General features: G+C 40.7%; 1 protein-coding gene across 8 annotated transcripts in view; it reads left to right on the top strand.

The window, feature by feature from the left end:
- The window catches only part of elavl4 (ELAV like neuron-specific RNA binding protein 4), a 99077-nt gene that overhangs the window by 8630 nt on the left and 72628 nt on the right, over positions 1 to 17819 (top strand). For 2 of the 8 annotated variants that reach the window (XM_086046765.1, XM_086046764.1), the window contains exon 1: positions 16594 to 16895. The exons of the other annotated variants lie outside the window; for them this stretch is intronic. In XM_086046765.1, coding sequence (XP_085902891.1) covers positions 16872 to 16895 — 24 coding nt within the window. In that variant the 5' untranslated portion in view covers positions 16594 to 16871. Of the gene's footprint in view, positions 1 to 16593; positions 16896 to 17819 lie in introns of those variants that run through there. 8 annotated transcript variants of the gene reach the window in all.

Below are 17819 nucleotides of genomic sequence, written 5' to 3'. Positions count from 1 at the left end.
ATTTAAGCAAAAACGTTGTCAGAAAATCCCTGACTCGCCGCATTAAGGCGACATGAAGCTGTGGGTGCTTCATTGGTTCGCCTCCCCTTCAAACTGGCTCAGATCCACACCCCAAAGCTTCCCGGAAGCTTTCATAACCCACTGTCATGCTGCTGACGATACCCAAGGGGTTTTCGGCAAACTCTATGCAAATGCGCGGCGAGGATAAGCGGTGAAATACGTCTATGTGGAGTTGGGCTTCAAAAGTGTTTTCATTTCCCCCCCCCACTTCTCGTTCTGCATTCTTACAATAGTTCAAAGCCATCTGTCTCAGGGTTTTTTGTTGTCCAAAATGCCCATTAAGACTCGCTGTGTGTTATCTGCTGTTTGCACGAAGCTGCTGGCCCATGAATTATTTGTTGAAAGTAGTGTAAGTAATAAGTTGAATTTATTATACAGGAATGATTGGCATGTTTACACATTTGGTGCTTAATATCGGCACGGGTAAGATGGAAAAACAAAATTTGAGGCGGGCGAGTGCCAAGTTAAAAATCACTTTGAATTTAACGCCACTGATTGTAAATGTGATTAGAGGGGGAGAAATTTGGGAGGGGGGATTTAACAGCTTTTTAATGGATAACTCCTCATCACACCTTGTTACATCCCATGCCAAGCTGTGTGCTTGTGGTTCCTTTTTGTGATTTTGCAAATTTGCTATGTGTGTGTGAGTGGGTCTGTGTGCATGCGTGCGAGTGTGTGTGTGTGTGTGCGCGTGCAGGCGTGATTACCCCGTTTAAAGAAGACCATCGTGATTAATGGTACCGTCATTAAGCTCGGGGAGATCATTTGCATACATTAGACAAATGCACTGGAAAATTCTGGTCGATTTCTCGTTAGAATCTTCACGTGCAGCATCACAATCTTTAACTTGGTGATAGCTACAGGCAATATGATGCTGAAGCCACTGCAAACATAAAGTGTGGGTTTATTTATTTTATTTTTTCAAAAAACATAGCTTCCACTCATATTTGACTTTTCAAAAGCAAGTATTGCACTGCTTCATTTGAAATTCAAAGACCCAAGTAAAAGCAGAAAAGTTGACTATTGCTAATAAGTGTGTAGGGTGTTTATGTGCTTGTATTTTGTAAATATTGTGGTATTCATCAAACATTTAATAAGCATTGTGATGTGATTTACAGTTTCAAAATGTGTGTAGAAATTCAGAATGACCATGCAATCCCAGTTGTGTAACCTTAGACAAAGGCGATGAAATGAAAGGAGCAAGGGAGGCAAATCTGAATTGCAAATCGTTCCATATTTCAGTCAGCCGAGATTTCATTTTCAAGAAGGCCACATTTAAAAAGCTGCAGTGCGCCGTGCTTCCCAGCTGAATGTTGTTAATTTCTAGAAAGCTCCGCTGATTGCCCACTGCAGGCAGCTGACGTTCTCGATGTGAGACGAGGCTTTGTTTGGCAACTCTAATTTTTCCCTCTGTTTCAATATTAAAAAAAAAAAAAAAAAAAAAAGTGGCTAGGCGTGTGCCACTTTTTCCACTCTGCTGAACCCAACGAGGAACACGAACGTGCGCCTCTAAATAGATAGAGGTCACCCCTTATACCACAATAATGATTAGCTCCTTCCATCTGCCGCTCGTCGCTTTTCCCCTTATCCTTGATTGCAGTGTTCTCTACATCTAGGAAATTAGCTCGTTTATGCGGCGCGGCCCTGCTGCTGTCACTGAACAACACGCAGGTGCAGCCGCCCGAACGATGAAAAGATACTCGGAATGCGTAGAAATGAAAATATGGTTCGTTGATGAGTGACATACTGGCAAAAACAAATGCAGTATATTAACTTTAATGGTTTTAGTAATCATTGGAGGCTGAACAAAATGTGTGTATGCGTGTGTGGTGTGTGTAGTGCGTGTGTGTGTGTGTGTGTGTGTGTGTGTGCGTGTGTGTTTTGTATTTTTTGCTCTGTAAATACTCCTCTAAGCTATAGGGGCGCCCTACAGTGTATTTCAAACTGGAGCATGTTATGACTGCATGACCGTATCATGCGAATGTGCGACGTGTGTTTGTGTGTGCGTATAAATCATGTCATGTTTGCTCTTGATATGAGCACATGTGGTGTGTCAGTTGGAGGGAACACGGTGATGCTGAGAGACACAACTAGGGGGGGCCTAAAGACTTCACGTATGTGTATGTGTCTCCCCGCGTGTGTGCGTGCGTAAATGTGCTGGCCACCAGTGCTGCAAGGAGGGCCTAGTGATTAGCAGCTGAGCCTGTGTCCCTTTGGGAGCCATCACTACAGAAAGGAGCAGGTGTCTGCACGATTGTGAACACACACGCACACACATACGGACAAACAAACATGGGCAACACTCACGCACACACGCTACCCCTAACCATTTTCCTCTCTGAGACGACATTCATTCACACTCGATTTAGCACATACACTGGATGCGGTTTCATGTGTGTTTGAAAGCATGTTTTTTTTTTCATGACATCCGCACTGTAGAGGAGAGCATTAAAAAGCCCTGAAATGTGATCCATACACAATAGTCTAAACCCGGAGTAGCCTGCAGAGCCAACAAGAAAGCCCACGCCCACCCAAAGGTCACCTCGCTATGTTAATGTTCTTTGACCTGTGATTCCACCTACGCATTGGCGTCGACTGTGCGTCGTGCATCGTCCTATCAGATCAATATTATAAACTGTAACACCATACAAAAAAGGAATAAGATTTGAACATGCTGCTGTATAACCCTGACTGACAAGTTTGGTAATAAAACGATTCACTAAATCGAAATGGAAGCATTTAAGAAAAATAAACATGAATTTCTCATTTCTCATTTCAAGACTGATATGGGCAAATGGCATAAACCTCAGCCATAAATGAAGCTTTCAGACATACATAATTACTTCAGTCTATGTTGCATTAAACACCAGCTCTACTGAGAATTTATCTCGAGTCGGTGTTTACATGAGCAGTTCAATAGTTTGAATAAGCAAAACAATTGGACTTACTGCTATTCATTCTTTCTGCTTAATTCCACAAAATCCAGCTTACTCATGCGGGGTCGAAGAAAGCATTTCATTTCAGAAACTATTTTTCTGCTTTCTTGGACGATGATTTCAAATCCAGTAGAAATGATATTATTAGGCTTGGTGAGATAAGGCTATTGTGTTGGTCAATTCGGTATATTCCGTTATTTGCACACAAGCGTGAACTGTAATTATAAAACGATAAGCGGTTCGGTTCAGAAAATGGATGGATGGATATGTACAACTCAGTTTTGGTGTGAATATTTGTTAGGTCATGCAGCACCATTTTCATTTCATATCATATTTAGTTGATTAATTGTGGTACTAAGTGACAGTGATAGCGCTCAGCATATGAGTACACACCCCAGGAAAAATTTAAAGATTTTATTCAACATCTCAATGAACATAAGAACAATTTCCTAAATTTTGACAAAATATTTTTTGTAGAATATGTGTTTAACTCATACCATGAAGATAAGGTTGATAATATAACGTATAAATTACAAAATCTTCAGTTTTATCAATTAAATAAATGCAAAAAATGAACAAAAATGACTAGATCTAGTATTTTGTATGATCCCCATGACTTTTATGGACAACAACATGTCTGCTAGGCCTAGAATGAACCAGTTGCCAATCTTTTTCTCGGTATCTACTTGTTTGTGCAACATGGCCTTTAATAAATTTGTTAAGAAAATGACTTTTTTGTGTGTACAAATGAACAAATCTTGTTTGCATTCAATGGCCCGCATATATATATATATATATATATATATATATATATATATATATATATATATATATATATATATATATATATATATATATATATATATATATATATATATATAAACAAAAGCGGTATTAGCCGGCACAAAGCCTTTAGCTGGCCTGCCTGTGTCTGCGATAATCTGCCATGATATCTTCAACTCTGTCATCGTAGACAAATCAGACTCCAATTTGGAATGAAAACCAAATCTGCTTGCCTGAACATTCAATTTACCCCTCAAAGATTATGCCCTTTGGAACATCAATTTGCGATAATGTACTTTGGAGATTTTTCAGGTGAAGACCCCTTATTAGGCAAGATTCAGCAGCCCTGTGTGAAAATGAGTGTGTTGATGCTGAGCTGACAAATGCCAGCCAATACCTGAGAAATGGCCTTTTGTCAAGGATTCTGGCATGTTGATAAACAACATCTTTAACTCTGCTTGAAAGTGATAGTTAGATGGCCAATTGTGTTTTTGTTATTGATTCACTAATTTCCCGGGATGAGGCAAAGTATCAGCTGTCACTATGATTAAGTGATGCATGTTTGAATTTTCCAACCGTTGAACAATATGAAGCAACTTAATGGCCCAAGTTTTTAGAGTTTATTTCATTTTGTTATGGACTTATATCCACAGTGGAACTTCCAAGATTTAACTCTGTCCCTTTCAGGATTCACACATTTCCACTATGTCATCTTGTGTGTTGGCATTCCAGAAAAAAAGACTTTTTTTTTTTTCTTGTGACAGTCATCTGATCAGAGTGAACTCCTAATGCTAGTTCTGTTGAATGCAAGGAGAGTGGCCCAGAGGAGAAGGAAGAAACATGGCTAGTACTACTTATAGCGCTGAAATTGCGAACCCTCCAAACTCATTTCCGTCAGCAGTAGAGGTGCAACGACTAATCGAGAACTAATCAATCATCAAATTACTGTAATTATTTTTGATGATCAATCAATCATTCAGGTATATTTTTGGTAAAAAATTGCCAAATGCTCAGAATTTCAGATTCTCAACAGTAAATACATATTATCCGATTTATGTAGTCCTCCATGAAAGTGAATTAAAATTTTTAATCAGATTAATTGACAAAATAATCAACACATAATTCCAGTATTAAAATAATAATAGTTAGTTGCAACCCTATAGTCAATAATTGTGGCATTATGGCTACCTGGTTGCGAACAGAAATGGAAACTGCATAGACTATTTGCCAATAATTAGCTGTAATTTCTTTAAAAAAAAATGTCCCTAAGTCACAGGTAACACAGCCCCTTCAAAGACCCCATCCCAAAATTAATTCACGTGGGACGTGAAAGCAAACAGGCACAGTCTACCCTGTCAAAAAAATCTAGATACGAATCAAATTTTAACTTTGAATCGTTACAGTCCTAATATTTACACATATTTAAGTATGGTCAACAAAAATAGCTTGTACTGTCACTGGGAGTACTTGGAGGAACCTTGTTAGTTAACGGTGTGTTGATATTTCTTATATGGGACATATGTAGTGGAAACTACATTGTAGTTGTTTCGGAAACATTGTATTGCTTCATTTTTTTCTTTAACCATCCAAGTGTTCCCGCAACATTGAATAGCTGAAGCATGTCTCCAAGCATGAAGGCATTTAACTGAAACCCGGTGGATTTTTATTTTCCCCTCTTCTACATTGCCCACTGGATTTCTGTGAGCATGAGAAAGGGCCGTTAAGCGTGAAGTGACATTTCAAGAGCCGGGTTTTGCCGAGCCTCTCCATGTTTTATCCTTATGGTCTGCGGGCCATGCCTGCAAATGATGCTGGATGTGTGTCATTTATAAAAGGTTATGCCTTATCAAAAGCCATATATAGTGGAGCCTTTAATGGAGAGCTGCTAGTGTGAGGTCTTTTGGAGCAGTAATAAACATCACAAGTCATTTGCCGGTGATGATTGAACGCCATTTTTGCCACCTGATGTCTGCCCCGGTGGTTGGTGAAGGGTAGAATGACTGCAGAAATTAATACTATAAATAATATTACATGACAAAAAGAATCTAATTATCATGTGAGCTCTTTCTTTCTATATGTGTGCATGTGCGTGTGAGGGTTAATTAAAGCCTCCACCAGATGGACCCCAGCAGTCACCCTGTGAGCATGGATGTACCCCGACCGGGATCAAACGCAAAACGTGCTGCTCTCTTTTCCCCTGCTCCAAATTGCACTTTAGTATACCCAACTGACCCATCTTACGCTAGCACTGCTTATTTTAACGCATGTAACCTCATGCTGTTGTGCGTGTGTTCAAATCAATTTTATATGCTCCAGAAATGACGGCACAAAGCATACATTGTGTACAGCTGACAGTCAGGCTGTGAGCTGCTGGGCGGCTGAAGTTGAATGAAGTTGAATGTCACCCCAAGCTGCGGACACTCTGCTGTCCAAATGGACAATAATCCACCAGAATCCTGTAGAGAATACCTGCTGAGTGCCAACACACATGCTAGAATCAACAGCCAATGGCAAGCTAAGCCTCTCTGGGCACCTCCACAAACCTTTCATTTATGTTTGGTTACAGCCTCTAAGACCCTCCATTATCTCTTCCTTAAAACAAAAAAAGCAATTCAAAAATAGCGTTGAAGTGGAAGCTTGAAGGTCGAACAGAATCTCTTGCAGAATGTGCTGAAAATGACGCCGGACAGTAAAACAATAAAGCAACTAACCTTGTGACAGCATACATAGTGATGCACTCCTGTGATGTATACTGACATCTTGCATGGCCTGTCGCATGGTGGAGGTGCAAACTATGAAGTCTTAGGTGACTTCAGATGTTTTTTATAAATGATTCAATTCTGAATTGTATGTTCAGGGCAATCCGTCCAGGATGTACACTGCCTCTTGACCAAAATTAGGGCATTCATATTTTGAGATTCAACAGTATTAAAAACAGGAGACACACAATGGCTTCTGGTTTCCTCGTTAAAATGTCAACATTTCTGCTGCAATGGGCACACTCTTACTGTGACAGTCATATGTGAAGCCTGCAAAGCTGTAGTCTTTCTCACCAAGCAGCTTTGCGTTAATGTGAAGGGTAGAAGAGCCTGTGACAAATGTAGCGTATAGCCTCTATCCGGGATCAGCATGAAGAATTCACTTCTGATCTGAAGAAGAGTTTCTTCCACGCGCTATGACACAGACGGGGGTTAAGTTGATGTCTTGCAATTTCCGGCATGTAGGAGGAAACCAGCTATTTTAGTTGATATTTACTCATACTTGATAGCTTTAATTTAAGGTAACTTTGGTGAGGGGCACTCGTTATAAGGCCGCCCATAGGAGTGTTTGCAAGTTCACATTAATGAAAGTGTTGAAAATGTTGGCCGTATTTGCCCACAGTCAACACCGAAGGTTGTCTCCATTTCACTCGCTAATGTTCAATTTGAAGTCGTCTTGATGTGTTTTGATCCACAGTTTTTCATCAAGATATCTCCTGATAGCTGTTGAACACACTAAAAAAATTGTTTCACCATTTGAAATGATTCCATCCAAGAGGACAATTGCATGATTTTTAACTAACAATGAACGTTATTGTGGTGTGGAAAATGTTCTCAGTACTCTGAGTGCCTTCCAGGGCCATAGTTTGGCAGGTCTTCACACTCGTCACCATGGGGTTTTCTTTTTGTGTGCCTTTTATTTCCTCAACGGTGCCCATTTAGTGCTTTGATGGCTCACTGTGAAGTTGACTGTGATCCCGAGATAATTTAACATCATTTGCTCTGCTGTGATTTTAAATATGGTGCCAGTGCGGCAGAGCAGAACCACGTGGCCTTTTTCTTCTTTTTGAAGAGACAGAGGAGAGGCGATTTGATTTAACATACAACAGCAGTGCAGGTGCGCTGTGCCTTGGACCATGAAATTACCTCAAATCAGTATCCACACTGTGTGCACCATTGATTCATGGAAATAAAAGCCCCTAGTCTTAACACTGAAACAAACATCAGCGGTCAACACAGTCCAAGCCGCCCATTGTTGTGCGCCTAACGCCCCATCATGCTAATAGCTGCATGATGTCTGAGATCGTCTCTGGACAGACAGACAAACTGACGGACAAGTTGAAGCCTGCAATTCTCATTTGTTGATTGTTACCGGCAGAGGGTGGACACCTGCCAGCAAAGAGGCCATCATCAGTCTGAGTAGCCCAGAAATATGCTTGGGCTGCCAGAGCTTGTAAAGAGCAACTAAATCTGTCCTTCAAGGGCAAATCAAGAAGAGCCTAGGTAAGCAGCACACTGTGTTGTTAGCAAATGTATTGGGCTCAGGAGTCTGCTGTGAGGTTTTAATTTTGAATCAGCCAAACTAAAGTTTTCAAAGAATTCTGATGAAACATAGTGGTGCTGCCATTGCTGCTTTTTTTCAACAGAATATGGTTATCCTGGTAGCCCACGTAAACACTTCTTGGTGACAATTGGTGTCTATCATCATAACAGATTTCATTTAGGTGAGGAAATTTCTTACTTATCTAGCACCAATGTGTTAACGACAATTTAAATAACCATCTTCGACGCTTGTATATAATTTTTTAAGCTTATTAGTTTTGTGAACTCAAAGTTTTTTGATGATTTATTGTAGCACATTGTTCAATACAGGCACCGTTGTGTTGCTGAGACTAAGCCTTTGAATCATTAGATGCAGTAGAATCCTAGAACCCCCCCCTAGAGACAAATGATATGGATCGGGGGCTGGGTTGAGAGAACAATGCGAATAAACGTATTGGTACCAATTGTACTAGTAGACTGCAATTGAGCAAATAGTAACCCCCACTCTAATCGAGGCCATAGCTCAATAAATTCCAGTTGTGTCGTCCACTTGAAAACAAATGCATGACTTCTTTTTTCACTGTTCACATGAAGTGTGTGTCAAAGGAAACGCCCTCTTTAAACCAGAACGCCCACCAGAACGCAGAGCCGACTGCCAAATTCCCAAAGAAGCGAAACGAGGTTCACGCCGGCATGAAAATCAAGCTTTGCCGGTTTTTACAGGGAGCTTCCTCTCTAACTAAATAAATAATACTAATGCTACAAATGATAACCGATAGTTTCAGCTTTGCAAGCAAAAGGACACATTTCATCGCAAAGGACATATTTTCGCTGTGCATTACTGTGAAGTTGAAATGCAATGAATAATGGCAACGTCATTCATCTGGGAAATGTTGCACTTGTAAAGATCAACTAAGTATACGTTAGCTTTGAAGAGTAAATCAAGAGGGGCCATCCGTGTTGTGATGCTGTAAAATATATTAGGCTCATTAGCCCACCTTTAGTTTTCCATTGAGTTTTGTTTGCATACTGCTTGTGGGCAGTGCAAATTTGAATTGTTTTTAAAGTTGTGTACTTATTTGAGGGAATTTGTTGTGAAGCTGCCCGACAATTGAATACATCATTTTGCATTCTCTTGCAAAAAATGTAGGTAACATCTCAGCTGGCATCGTCACTTCTCCTCCTTTAAATAGAATTTCTTATTATGCGGAGAGAACCCCAAGACAGGTGTTGAAAACGGTGTGTGACAGTTAACAAGGACCCAAAGCAAAAGCCGTCACAATTATCACTGTGCACACTGCATATTCAAATCTGATAAACGCTGTATGCTGTATTATTTGTCTCTTCTTTCACTCGTGTTATCATAAAAGTACACATTGGCTGGCTGAATATTGTGCCTCGGCACACAATACCATGCTTGCAGCACATTTAATCTTTGTTCAGACCAGGATATTCAACATTTCTAGGCCAAAGCAAATAGGAATCCTTGTGAGCTGGTCGGGGCTAAAAAGAGAATGGGAGACGCAACAGTGTGCGGTTAATCCATTAAGGTGTGTGACGAGGAGGGGTTCATGGTGAAGAGGCAGGGCAGAGTGAAGGGCGCGGACGGTTCATGACAATTAGCCAGTTCTCTCTTTCCGAATTAGCATGCTAGAAGCACCGGCTGAAGCGCACTTGTGAGGTCGAGCACTTAAAGCCCGAGCTCTCCGCCGCTCACAGTGGGAGACTGGCAGGCACTTTCTGCTCCAATGTTGTGTGCTGTCTTTTTGTCTTTGGCATGTGCTCGCAGCTTTGCGTGTATATTTGTATGGATGGAGTCGGCTGCTTGTGTGTTTGTGGATGCAAGCCATAGCCAGTCAGTGAGATGGAGTTTTAATACAGTTGACAGTATGACTGGCCTCCCTGTGTTAAAGGCGCAAAAGAGTTTTAACTTTCAAAACCAATGTCAACTTAATATTTAATGTTCATATGTAGTTTTAGTAGTTGGAATAGTTGGAATAGTGCCGTGGTGATTAGAATTGTAGTAGTAATCATGTCGTCGTATTCATGGTCATGTTGAATGGGATGTTCAATTCAAATTTCTGCACTGTCTTGAGCTGGTTCAGATAACGTTTACATTCATTTTATTGCATCAATGTGACCCTTCACACATGGCTAAATGTAATGTAATTTGTTAACATGAGAAATAAATACAACAATATTTTTAGAAATACAGTTCAGATACAAGTTTGATTCAATCCGTGACAACACACTTAACTCAAAACATTCCTATTAAATCATCGTTCCCCACTGAAATGAATGGAAATGCCATTAATCCGTTCCAGCCTAAAATCAACAAAGATTTTTGTAAAATCTAATATTAGAAAATTGTCTCCTTCTGGTGTACACCACTTGTGTGATGTGGTATAATACAGACATATGGATATACAGTACATGGAGACATGTTATCAGTAAGATGCAGTAGTACGAGTCAGACCGATGTTGTTTGTCTATATGTGTTGCTCCACTGTTTGTTTCCAAATATCTCTTGCCAGAATGGTTTCAACACCATGACATCAATGCTATTCGTTGCCCAACTGTGGCATTTTACATTGTTTTAGCATTAAGCTAAGCAGCCTTTCCTAAGGCAAAGCTGTGTGGTTATTTTTAAAAGTGGAGATCTTTATTTTATGTTCAGTTCAACAGTAAACTTAAACGGGAAGTGACATTAAACTGCTTGAAGCCTCTATTTGAAGAATTGCTATTTCTGTCAAAGTACTTATTGTTGTTGATTGAGTTGAATTGAGTTCACTGCCATTATACAGTGCTCATATTGAAAATGTTTGCTAGCAAGTCACAGTAAGAAATCGAACGATGGTCTGTACCTCCAAAAAATGTCATAAGTGAGGTCACTCATATCTCAAGGCACCACCAATCTTTCTTTTGTGTTGTCTTCTCCTCAGCTTATTGGAACATTACTGGAAAAATACCAACAAACCTTAAAAATAGCTCTTGCAGAGGCAATACATTTTTATGTCATTACTAATGAATGCTATGCACTTGGAATGTCATACTGTCAAATTGTGATTATGCATGTTCTCATGCTCATTGCTTATTTTATGCATAAACGCACAATGAAGAATTCCACTTGTCTTGACATAGAGAAGGACACTGTATAATGGCAGTAAGATCGAAGCAGAAGAAAGTCCCTTGATAGGATCTCTCAACCACTCCCTCCATCTGTCCATATGCAATATTGTAACGCACAGCGTGTAGCTTTAACTAGGACATGGCAGCAACATGGTTTCATCTTTTCATCTCTGGTAGTGACACACACGCAAGCTAACACAAGACTGGAGAGGGAAGCAGATTGTGTTTATAGCCAAGTAGCTGCAGTCACTTTCACAGCCTATAAAAACCATGGTCCTGCAGTGTCCTCGAATTCTGTAGATAACGTGGTGAAACAAAACAACTGCTCTCACATTCATAAGGTCATTTAGAGAAAAAGGCTGTTTGGATCCTATTAGTTATTGAGGAAACAACTGTACTCAGAAACAGAGACTAATTACTGTTGAGAGGTCGAAATCTGTGGATTTTGACAGTTTTAAGTTAAGCAATGGCTTTAAACAATTATGTGATGATTTAAATAGTTATCGAGTGATTTGATAAAACACACACACACACACACACACCAGTTGTGTTGCGGTCATCCGGGTGCTTTTAAAAATATATTAAAAGTAATAATAATAAGGAGACTAATTCATTCAATGATCTATTTTTGCTAGGATTCATTGGGTTTGATGCACATATTATTTATTATTGTGATATTTATTAACTAAATACAATGACATCCACCACTCATATCAGCAGAGTGCAGAATTTGTCTGCCTGTGCCTGCATGGATCAAATCCAACAAAATTGCGTTAAACCACTCGCACCACAACTTAGACCTGGTTTCACCTGGTCTAAAGTTTAGTCTACTCTCTCTCACCAAATTGTCAGATGCGCCGGGGGCATGTACTAGAAAACGCCCATTGGAGTGTAGCACGGTCTGCCAAATTCCCTACCACGGTGAAGCAGACTTGACCCGACTTGTAATTGAATGTGGTTGTTTTTACGCTGAGTGCACGTACATCTGTCTACGAAAACAGAGGCCCATGTGTTGTGTTGTGTTATGTAGCGCACAATCTGTTATCTCCAGACAGTACGAGCTCTACTTTTAAATTGGGAAATTAGTCTTCACTATATTCTTTTCTGAAAGCGTTGATGTCAAGCACTTGGTTCCACTTGGCTGGCTGGCTAAATGTTGCTTACAAAAGAGGTTGGAGAGGTCAATGGTGAAGTGTAGATGCTGGCATGCTTATGTTTTGTCCGCCAGCGCTGGCCTTAAAATATTTTCTCTTGTAATATTTTCTTTTTGTTTGTTGTTGTTTTTAAAGTTATACCTTCTGGTTTCCATAGTATGTACCATTGCCATGAGACGCTGTGTGCTGTTCAATGGCTTAAGACATGCTCAATACACAATTGCTATTTTTGTATTCATTTTCACTTGACTGTCTGTTCTGCACATAATTTATGTACTGACAGGCTAACCACAGACGAATGAGGGATGTAGAATATGTCTTTGTTGAGTATTTGTAATTCACAGCCCACTTTGTTCATGACACATTACCAAATGTTGCTCTGTCGGTACTTAACATAAGCATTAGCGTGACATGTTGTTGGAACCAGGAGGCTTTTGCTCCCATGTTTTGTCTTCTGCTGCCTGTTTAGGCAGCAAACTAGTTGGCCTTAAATAGTTCAGAAAAGGTACTCTAACTGGTTGACACGAAGTAGTCAAATCAAGTTGATTTTGAGAGGCACTACACAACAACTTTTTTACCCAAACAAAATCTCTATTAATCAGGAATCATAAACCAGTTCAACATGCCCATCCCTGATGTGCACACAGCCTGATATAGGATTCTTTGTCATCATTTGTCGTCACTTGTTTACATGCCATAACTCGAGAATTCTACTTTAATGGTATTGCATATATGTGACAAATGTCATGTTGCTCTCTTGTCAGCAGGAAGATAATGTAGATCCAGCAGTGGTACTAGCACGTTCCATGTGTTTCACAGCGCAAGCATTGTTTGTTTGGAGTGGAGGGAATGCATGTCTACGTAAAGTGTGCAATAACAGTGTGTGCAGGGGACTAGTGTTGCTTGTCAGGTAAAGCGTGCTAGAGTTAGAGGAAGCAAGAGCTCCCTCTTCTTGTTTGTCTGAGACATGAACCCGCAACCTGTTCTTTATTATTATTTCTTACTCTAGGAAACGTGTTTTTTTTTTTTTTATAAAACCAACCCGTCCTTCCCTGTTCAACAGTAGGCTCTGTAATTTGAATACGGGAAATCCCACTAATTAGCAATGCATTGTCCAAAACAGCACTGCTTATTATGTGGGTTTTCCTTAACTGTCTCTACAGTCAACAAGAGGTAGAAAGAGAATCAAATACTCTACAATGGCGCTTGTTTTGTTTTTAAACAATAGGATAACTCAGAGGCTAATAACGTATGAATTACATGAATTACAAAGTGGCTAATTCGTTTTTAGGTGAAGCTGAGAGCCAGAATGGGACCACTACCAGAACCCAATAAAAACAGCACTGACTGGCCACAGCATTAGGTACACCTGGACGTTAGTGAGAATAGGTTATCCCCTATATCACTGGTGTCAAACTCAAGGCCCATCATTTTACGTGGCCCGCAACAGCAAATGTGTGTCAACTTCCATGAGTTTTGCGTAATTGTGTACCAAAATGTCAAGGTATTGAGATATTGCAAGCATTTGTTTATGACCAAACCCCTTTTAACAGTAACTTGAACAACAGTTGAACAAACTATTTTCCTTTACTTCAGATTTCCAAACTAGTTATCCATCATTTTGTTGTGTGTATGTAATAATATGATGAAGAGGCAATTAAACATTTATGTTTTCACATTCATAACTTCCCTGAGGGAAACCGCAGCTACACTGTGGCTCACGACATAACAAAAATTAGTTTGACACCACTTCCCTATGCAGTTCCCTCAGTGTCCCACAATGCATCTTACAAAGTAATGAACAATCAATGGTCACTAGAAAAAAATATATATCCCATGTTGCATTGCACTGATACAGAAAAAAATAGTTTTGTTTCCAGGGTATTTTGTTTTTGGCACAATACAATGAGTTTTGTGCCTCCAAAATATATTTAATATAAATAGAGTATGGATATAAAATGATTTGTTCATATTAACTTTATAAAATACTCTCACTTTAAAACACTATGCTATTATAATTTATTTTTTGTTCAATATCTACTACGGAAGGTTGACCACTATCACTGTTCCAATATTTTGTAATAATGAGACGCCAATGGCATAATTAACGGTGTGCCCAAGTATTGCTCGAAAACTGTTTTTCATTTGACTGATGAGTGAACTTTGTAGACCATCACATTCAAATCCCTATATACATAGTGTTTAGGGAATAGGGACTGAGTAAATTATTCCAAACACAGGCAGGTTAACATAACCAGGTGTTGGGCAAGTACTGATACCAGGTATCGGTATCGTGCCAATACCGGCTTTATTTTAAGGTATTGGGTACTCATGCAGGCTGTTGAAACCAGCCACCGACACTTAAGGCAAAACAAATCTATCATCGAGTAAGTCCCCCTCAGCTGTAGTTGGCGCTATACTGCGGCAGGTTCACACATCAGCAAATCATAATCTGCGTCAGAAAGAACGATTTGTTCACAGTTTAAATAACAAAAATACTAGAGGTATCGGTACTCTGTATCAGTGAGTGCTCAGAGTGAATACCATACTGGTATCGTTCTGGAGAAAAAGTAGTATCGAGCATCCATAATAATAACAATACATCCATTAATGTGACTGCACCAGATATCGCCACACAAATAGGAACAACCCTCAGTATAATGCAGCAACCACAATAAATAATAAACACAGTATTATCAATTAACTACTAACAATCTGTCAATGAAAGCTGAGCATATGCTTTTGTGAAAGTAGAATTTTTGATCCGGTTTCTCTCTAGGTATCATTAGATAGTTCAGCTGTAACTGATGAAGTGGCCGCTGAGTTTTAGTGCTTAATCTTTCATGAATAGTTATGTGCACACATGGCAATGATAAGGTGCGTTTTTCCCCTCGAAGCCTGGATGAGCACGCCGCCGCCCCTCCCATGTTTTTGCAGTCAACCAATTGGAGCTCGCCTGTTATCTGTTCCCAAACATCCCTTAGCTGATTCTAGAGGGAGAAATAGACGGGATTGTGTGCGTGTTATCTTTTCATCGGCATGGATGCTCCAATCTTGACATAGTTGTAGACTCAGTGTGTGTGTTTGGGCTGCAGGTCTGTCATAATTTGTCTACAACGTGCCAACGCTTCTGCAGTTATCCTCTTGTATACGACTGCGTTTTAAAGAACCTAAATCAAGAATGGTCATGGTGAGTAGATGTTGACGTGTTAACTTAAAACCTATCGCCACTTTATTGTTCTCCTTGTGTGCGGTGGATTGATAGGTAACTCTGTCGTCTGCTTACCTTTATAATCGTCATCAACAAGCAAGTAGCTGGTTGCATCAGTTTTGCTTTTACAAAGATGATAAATCTCACTTTTAGTTGGCATGATTAATTGTATCTTTTTGGTTGCAGTTTGCATTGATGTGGAACTGCAATACATTCATATTGAGAATATGAATGTTTTTCCCATCTCATGCACCTACAATAAAAGAAGCCCATAGGACGATGCAGTGCTGTTTAACACTAGCACAAACTACAATAACAGACATATTGTTAAATTGATCATTCAAAACTGAGCATTAGTATCGTGCCGGCTTTATAATTGATCCAGTTGCTTAAAATGGTTGTAAATCCAAATGGTCATTCTCCTATAAGTGGCAAACGAAATTGGTGGGGACATTTAAAATTTGAAATGTTAACAATAAATGCATTCAAAGACCCAATTGTTGTTAAATGTGTAGAAGGCAGCGGGGGATGGTGAAGGCTGCTCAATACACACACCAATGCAAATGTACAGAGGACACTCAGTAATAGCTAATTTATATACACAGTGCTGTGCAGGCATCCTATTACCATAGCGCCTGAGGCTGCAATCACTCTCCTCGAGCCCGGCTCCACGTTGCTCTGCCCCGGCTCACTCAGGCACGGAGCTGAGCGGCGATTGATTACTTTGCTGGGATTCAAAAAGCCTTTTCTCTGCCAAAGGCAGGCTGAGGCTGGCGTGTGCCGACGAGGGCTCGGAGCCAGCCAGAGAGCGAAGGTGTTAACGCCGAGGGAGGGGTGGGCTGATGGGCAAGCCAAGACGCCAATGACAGATTCTCGGCGAGAGCTGGGGTAGGTGCAGGGGAGTGGGCGGGCACTGATCTCCAGTTGAGCAGGGGACTGGGTGGGTGGATGTGAGCGGAGGGAGGGGAGAGGGGGGCGGGATGCTGGCTGCACTCACATCCAAGCTCATCATTCTGCTCTCAGCATCTGTGGAAGAAGGCGATGCCTGCGCCGCACACCTCCGCTAAGCCGCTCTCCGCTCGCCACTGAGACTCGGAAGAGAGGAAGAGGAAGCCGAGGACAGAATAATAAGCGGAAAGTCTCTCGCCGCAAACTAAGACAGGAAAGGGCTGAGTTTGAGTAGCTTCTCTCGGCGGAAGCGTTTGCCGTAGCTGCTGTGTGTGGGGAATAAGAGAGAATACGAGAGAGAGTGAGCGAAAGAGAGAAAGATCGTGAGACAACCACCGGCGTCTCCCAAATGGAGTGGAATGGGTTTAAGATGGTAAGGAAGAAAGCTTCGGGCTTGCCATTACACAGCATGGTGCCTTTCCCACTATTTTTTTCCACAAGAATGCATTTGAAGACGTATTTCTCACTATTGCTTAACTTACACAAGAAGGAGAAGTTCACTGGGTGATTTTCATTGGGAAGATGTGCGTAGCACTCTGCAAGGTGTACAGGTGTAAGGCAAGATAAGGCAGCAGCGAGAGGGAAGGGTTAAATTGTGTTTTCCTTGAAGCTTTTCCCGCATTTGCAACAGTCTGAAATGTTTACCTGCAAGCATGTGCTATACTTGAGCATCGTTGAGCCGGTTGACTGTGGCTGGTTGTTTCTGCCACATTCATGTATGCAAAGTAGCCCATGCTAATGAGGTGAGTAGACATGTTATCCGTCATGCTGCTTGTGTATTCGGGAGTAGGTGTGTTTGAGTTCCGCGCATGCCTCGGATTACAATTTGTAATGCTGTGAGATGATGATGGGTGTGTGAATGAACCTGCTTGGGGCAGAGCATTTATGTTTACAGTATGTGTTGTACTTTGCTCAGTTTCCTTCAAGTCCAACTTTGCATCCATTTAGCCGTCATCTATCACCTTCAAGAAACGTGCAGAACCGTGCTAACAGAATAAGTAGCCGTCTTTGTTTCGCACGTCTTCTCAGCTGTCAGGTGTCATCCAGATTCATTTCCTTGTTGAAACTGCGTCACCAATTCCGGCGCCCGAGTCTACTATACGATTACGATTTACATTCTCGAGGCATCCATCTGTTTGCAGAATTACTTTTACAGAGCAGATTGACTCTGCGTTTGCCAGCAAGAACATTTGCAGCACTGCAATTAATCCATCTGCAAGTAAATGTTTGATTGTGTATGTTGCTGCACTTCTTCTCATTTGATGCAATCAAAATGCTAATCAGAACCCCCACCAGT

This window comes from Filicampus tigris, chromosome 12 (genome assembly GCF_054856515.1).
Source record: "Filicampus tigris isolate MCC_2025a chromosome 12, RoL_Ftig_1.0, whole genome shotgun sequence".
Taxonomy (NCBI): Eukaryota; Metazoa; Chordata; class Actinopteri; order Syngnathiformes; family Syngnathidae; genus Filicampus; species Filicampus tigris.
Note: the sequence above shows the minus strand (reverse complement) of the source record. Positions and strands in the feature narration are given on the sequence as shown.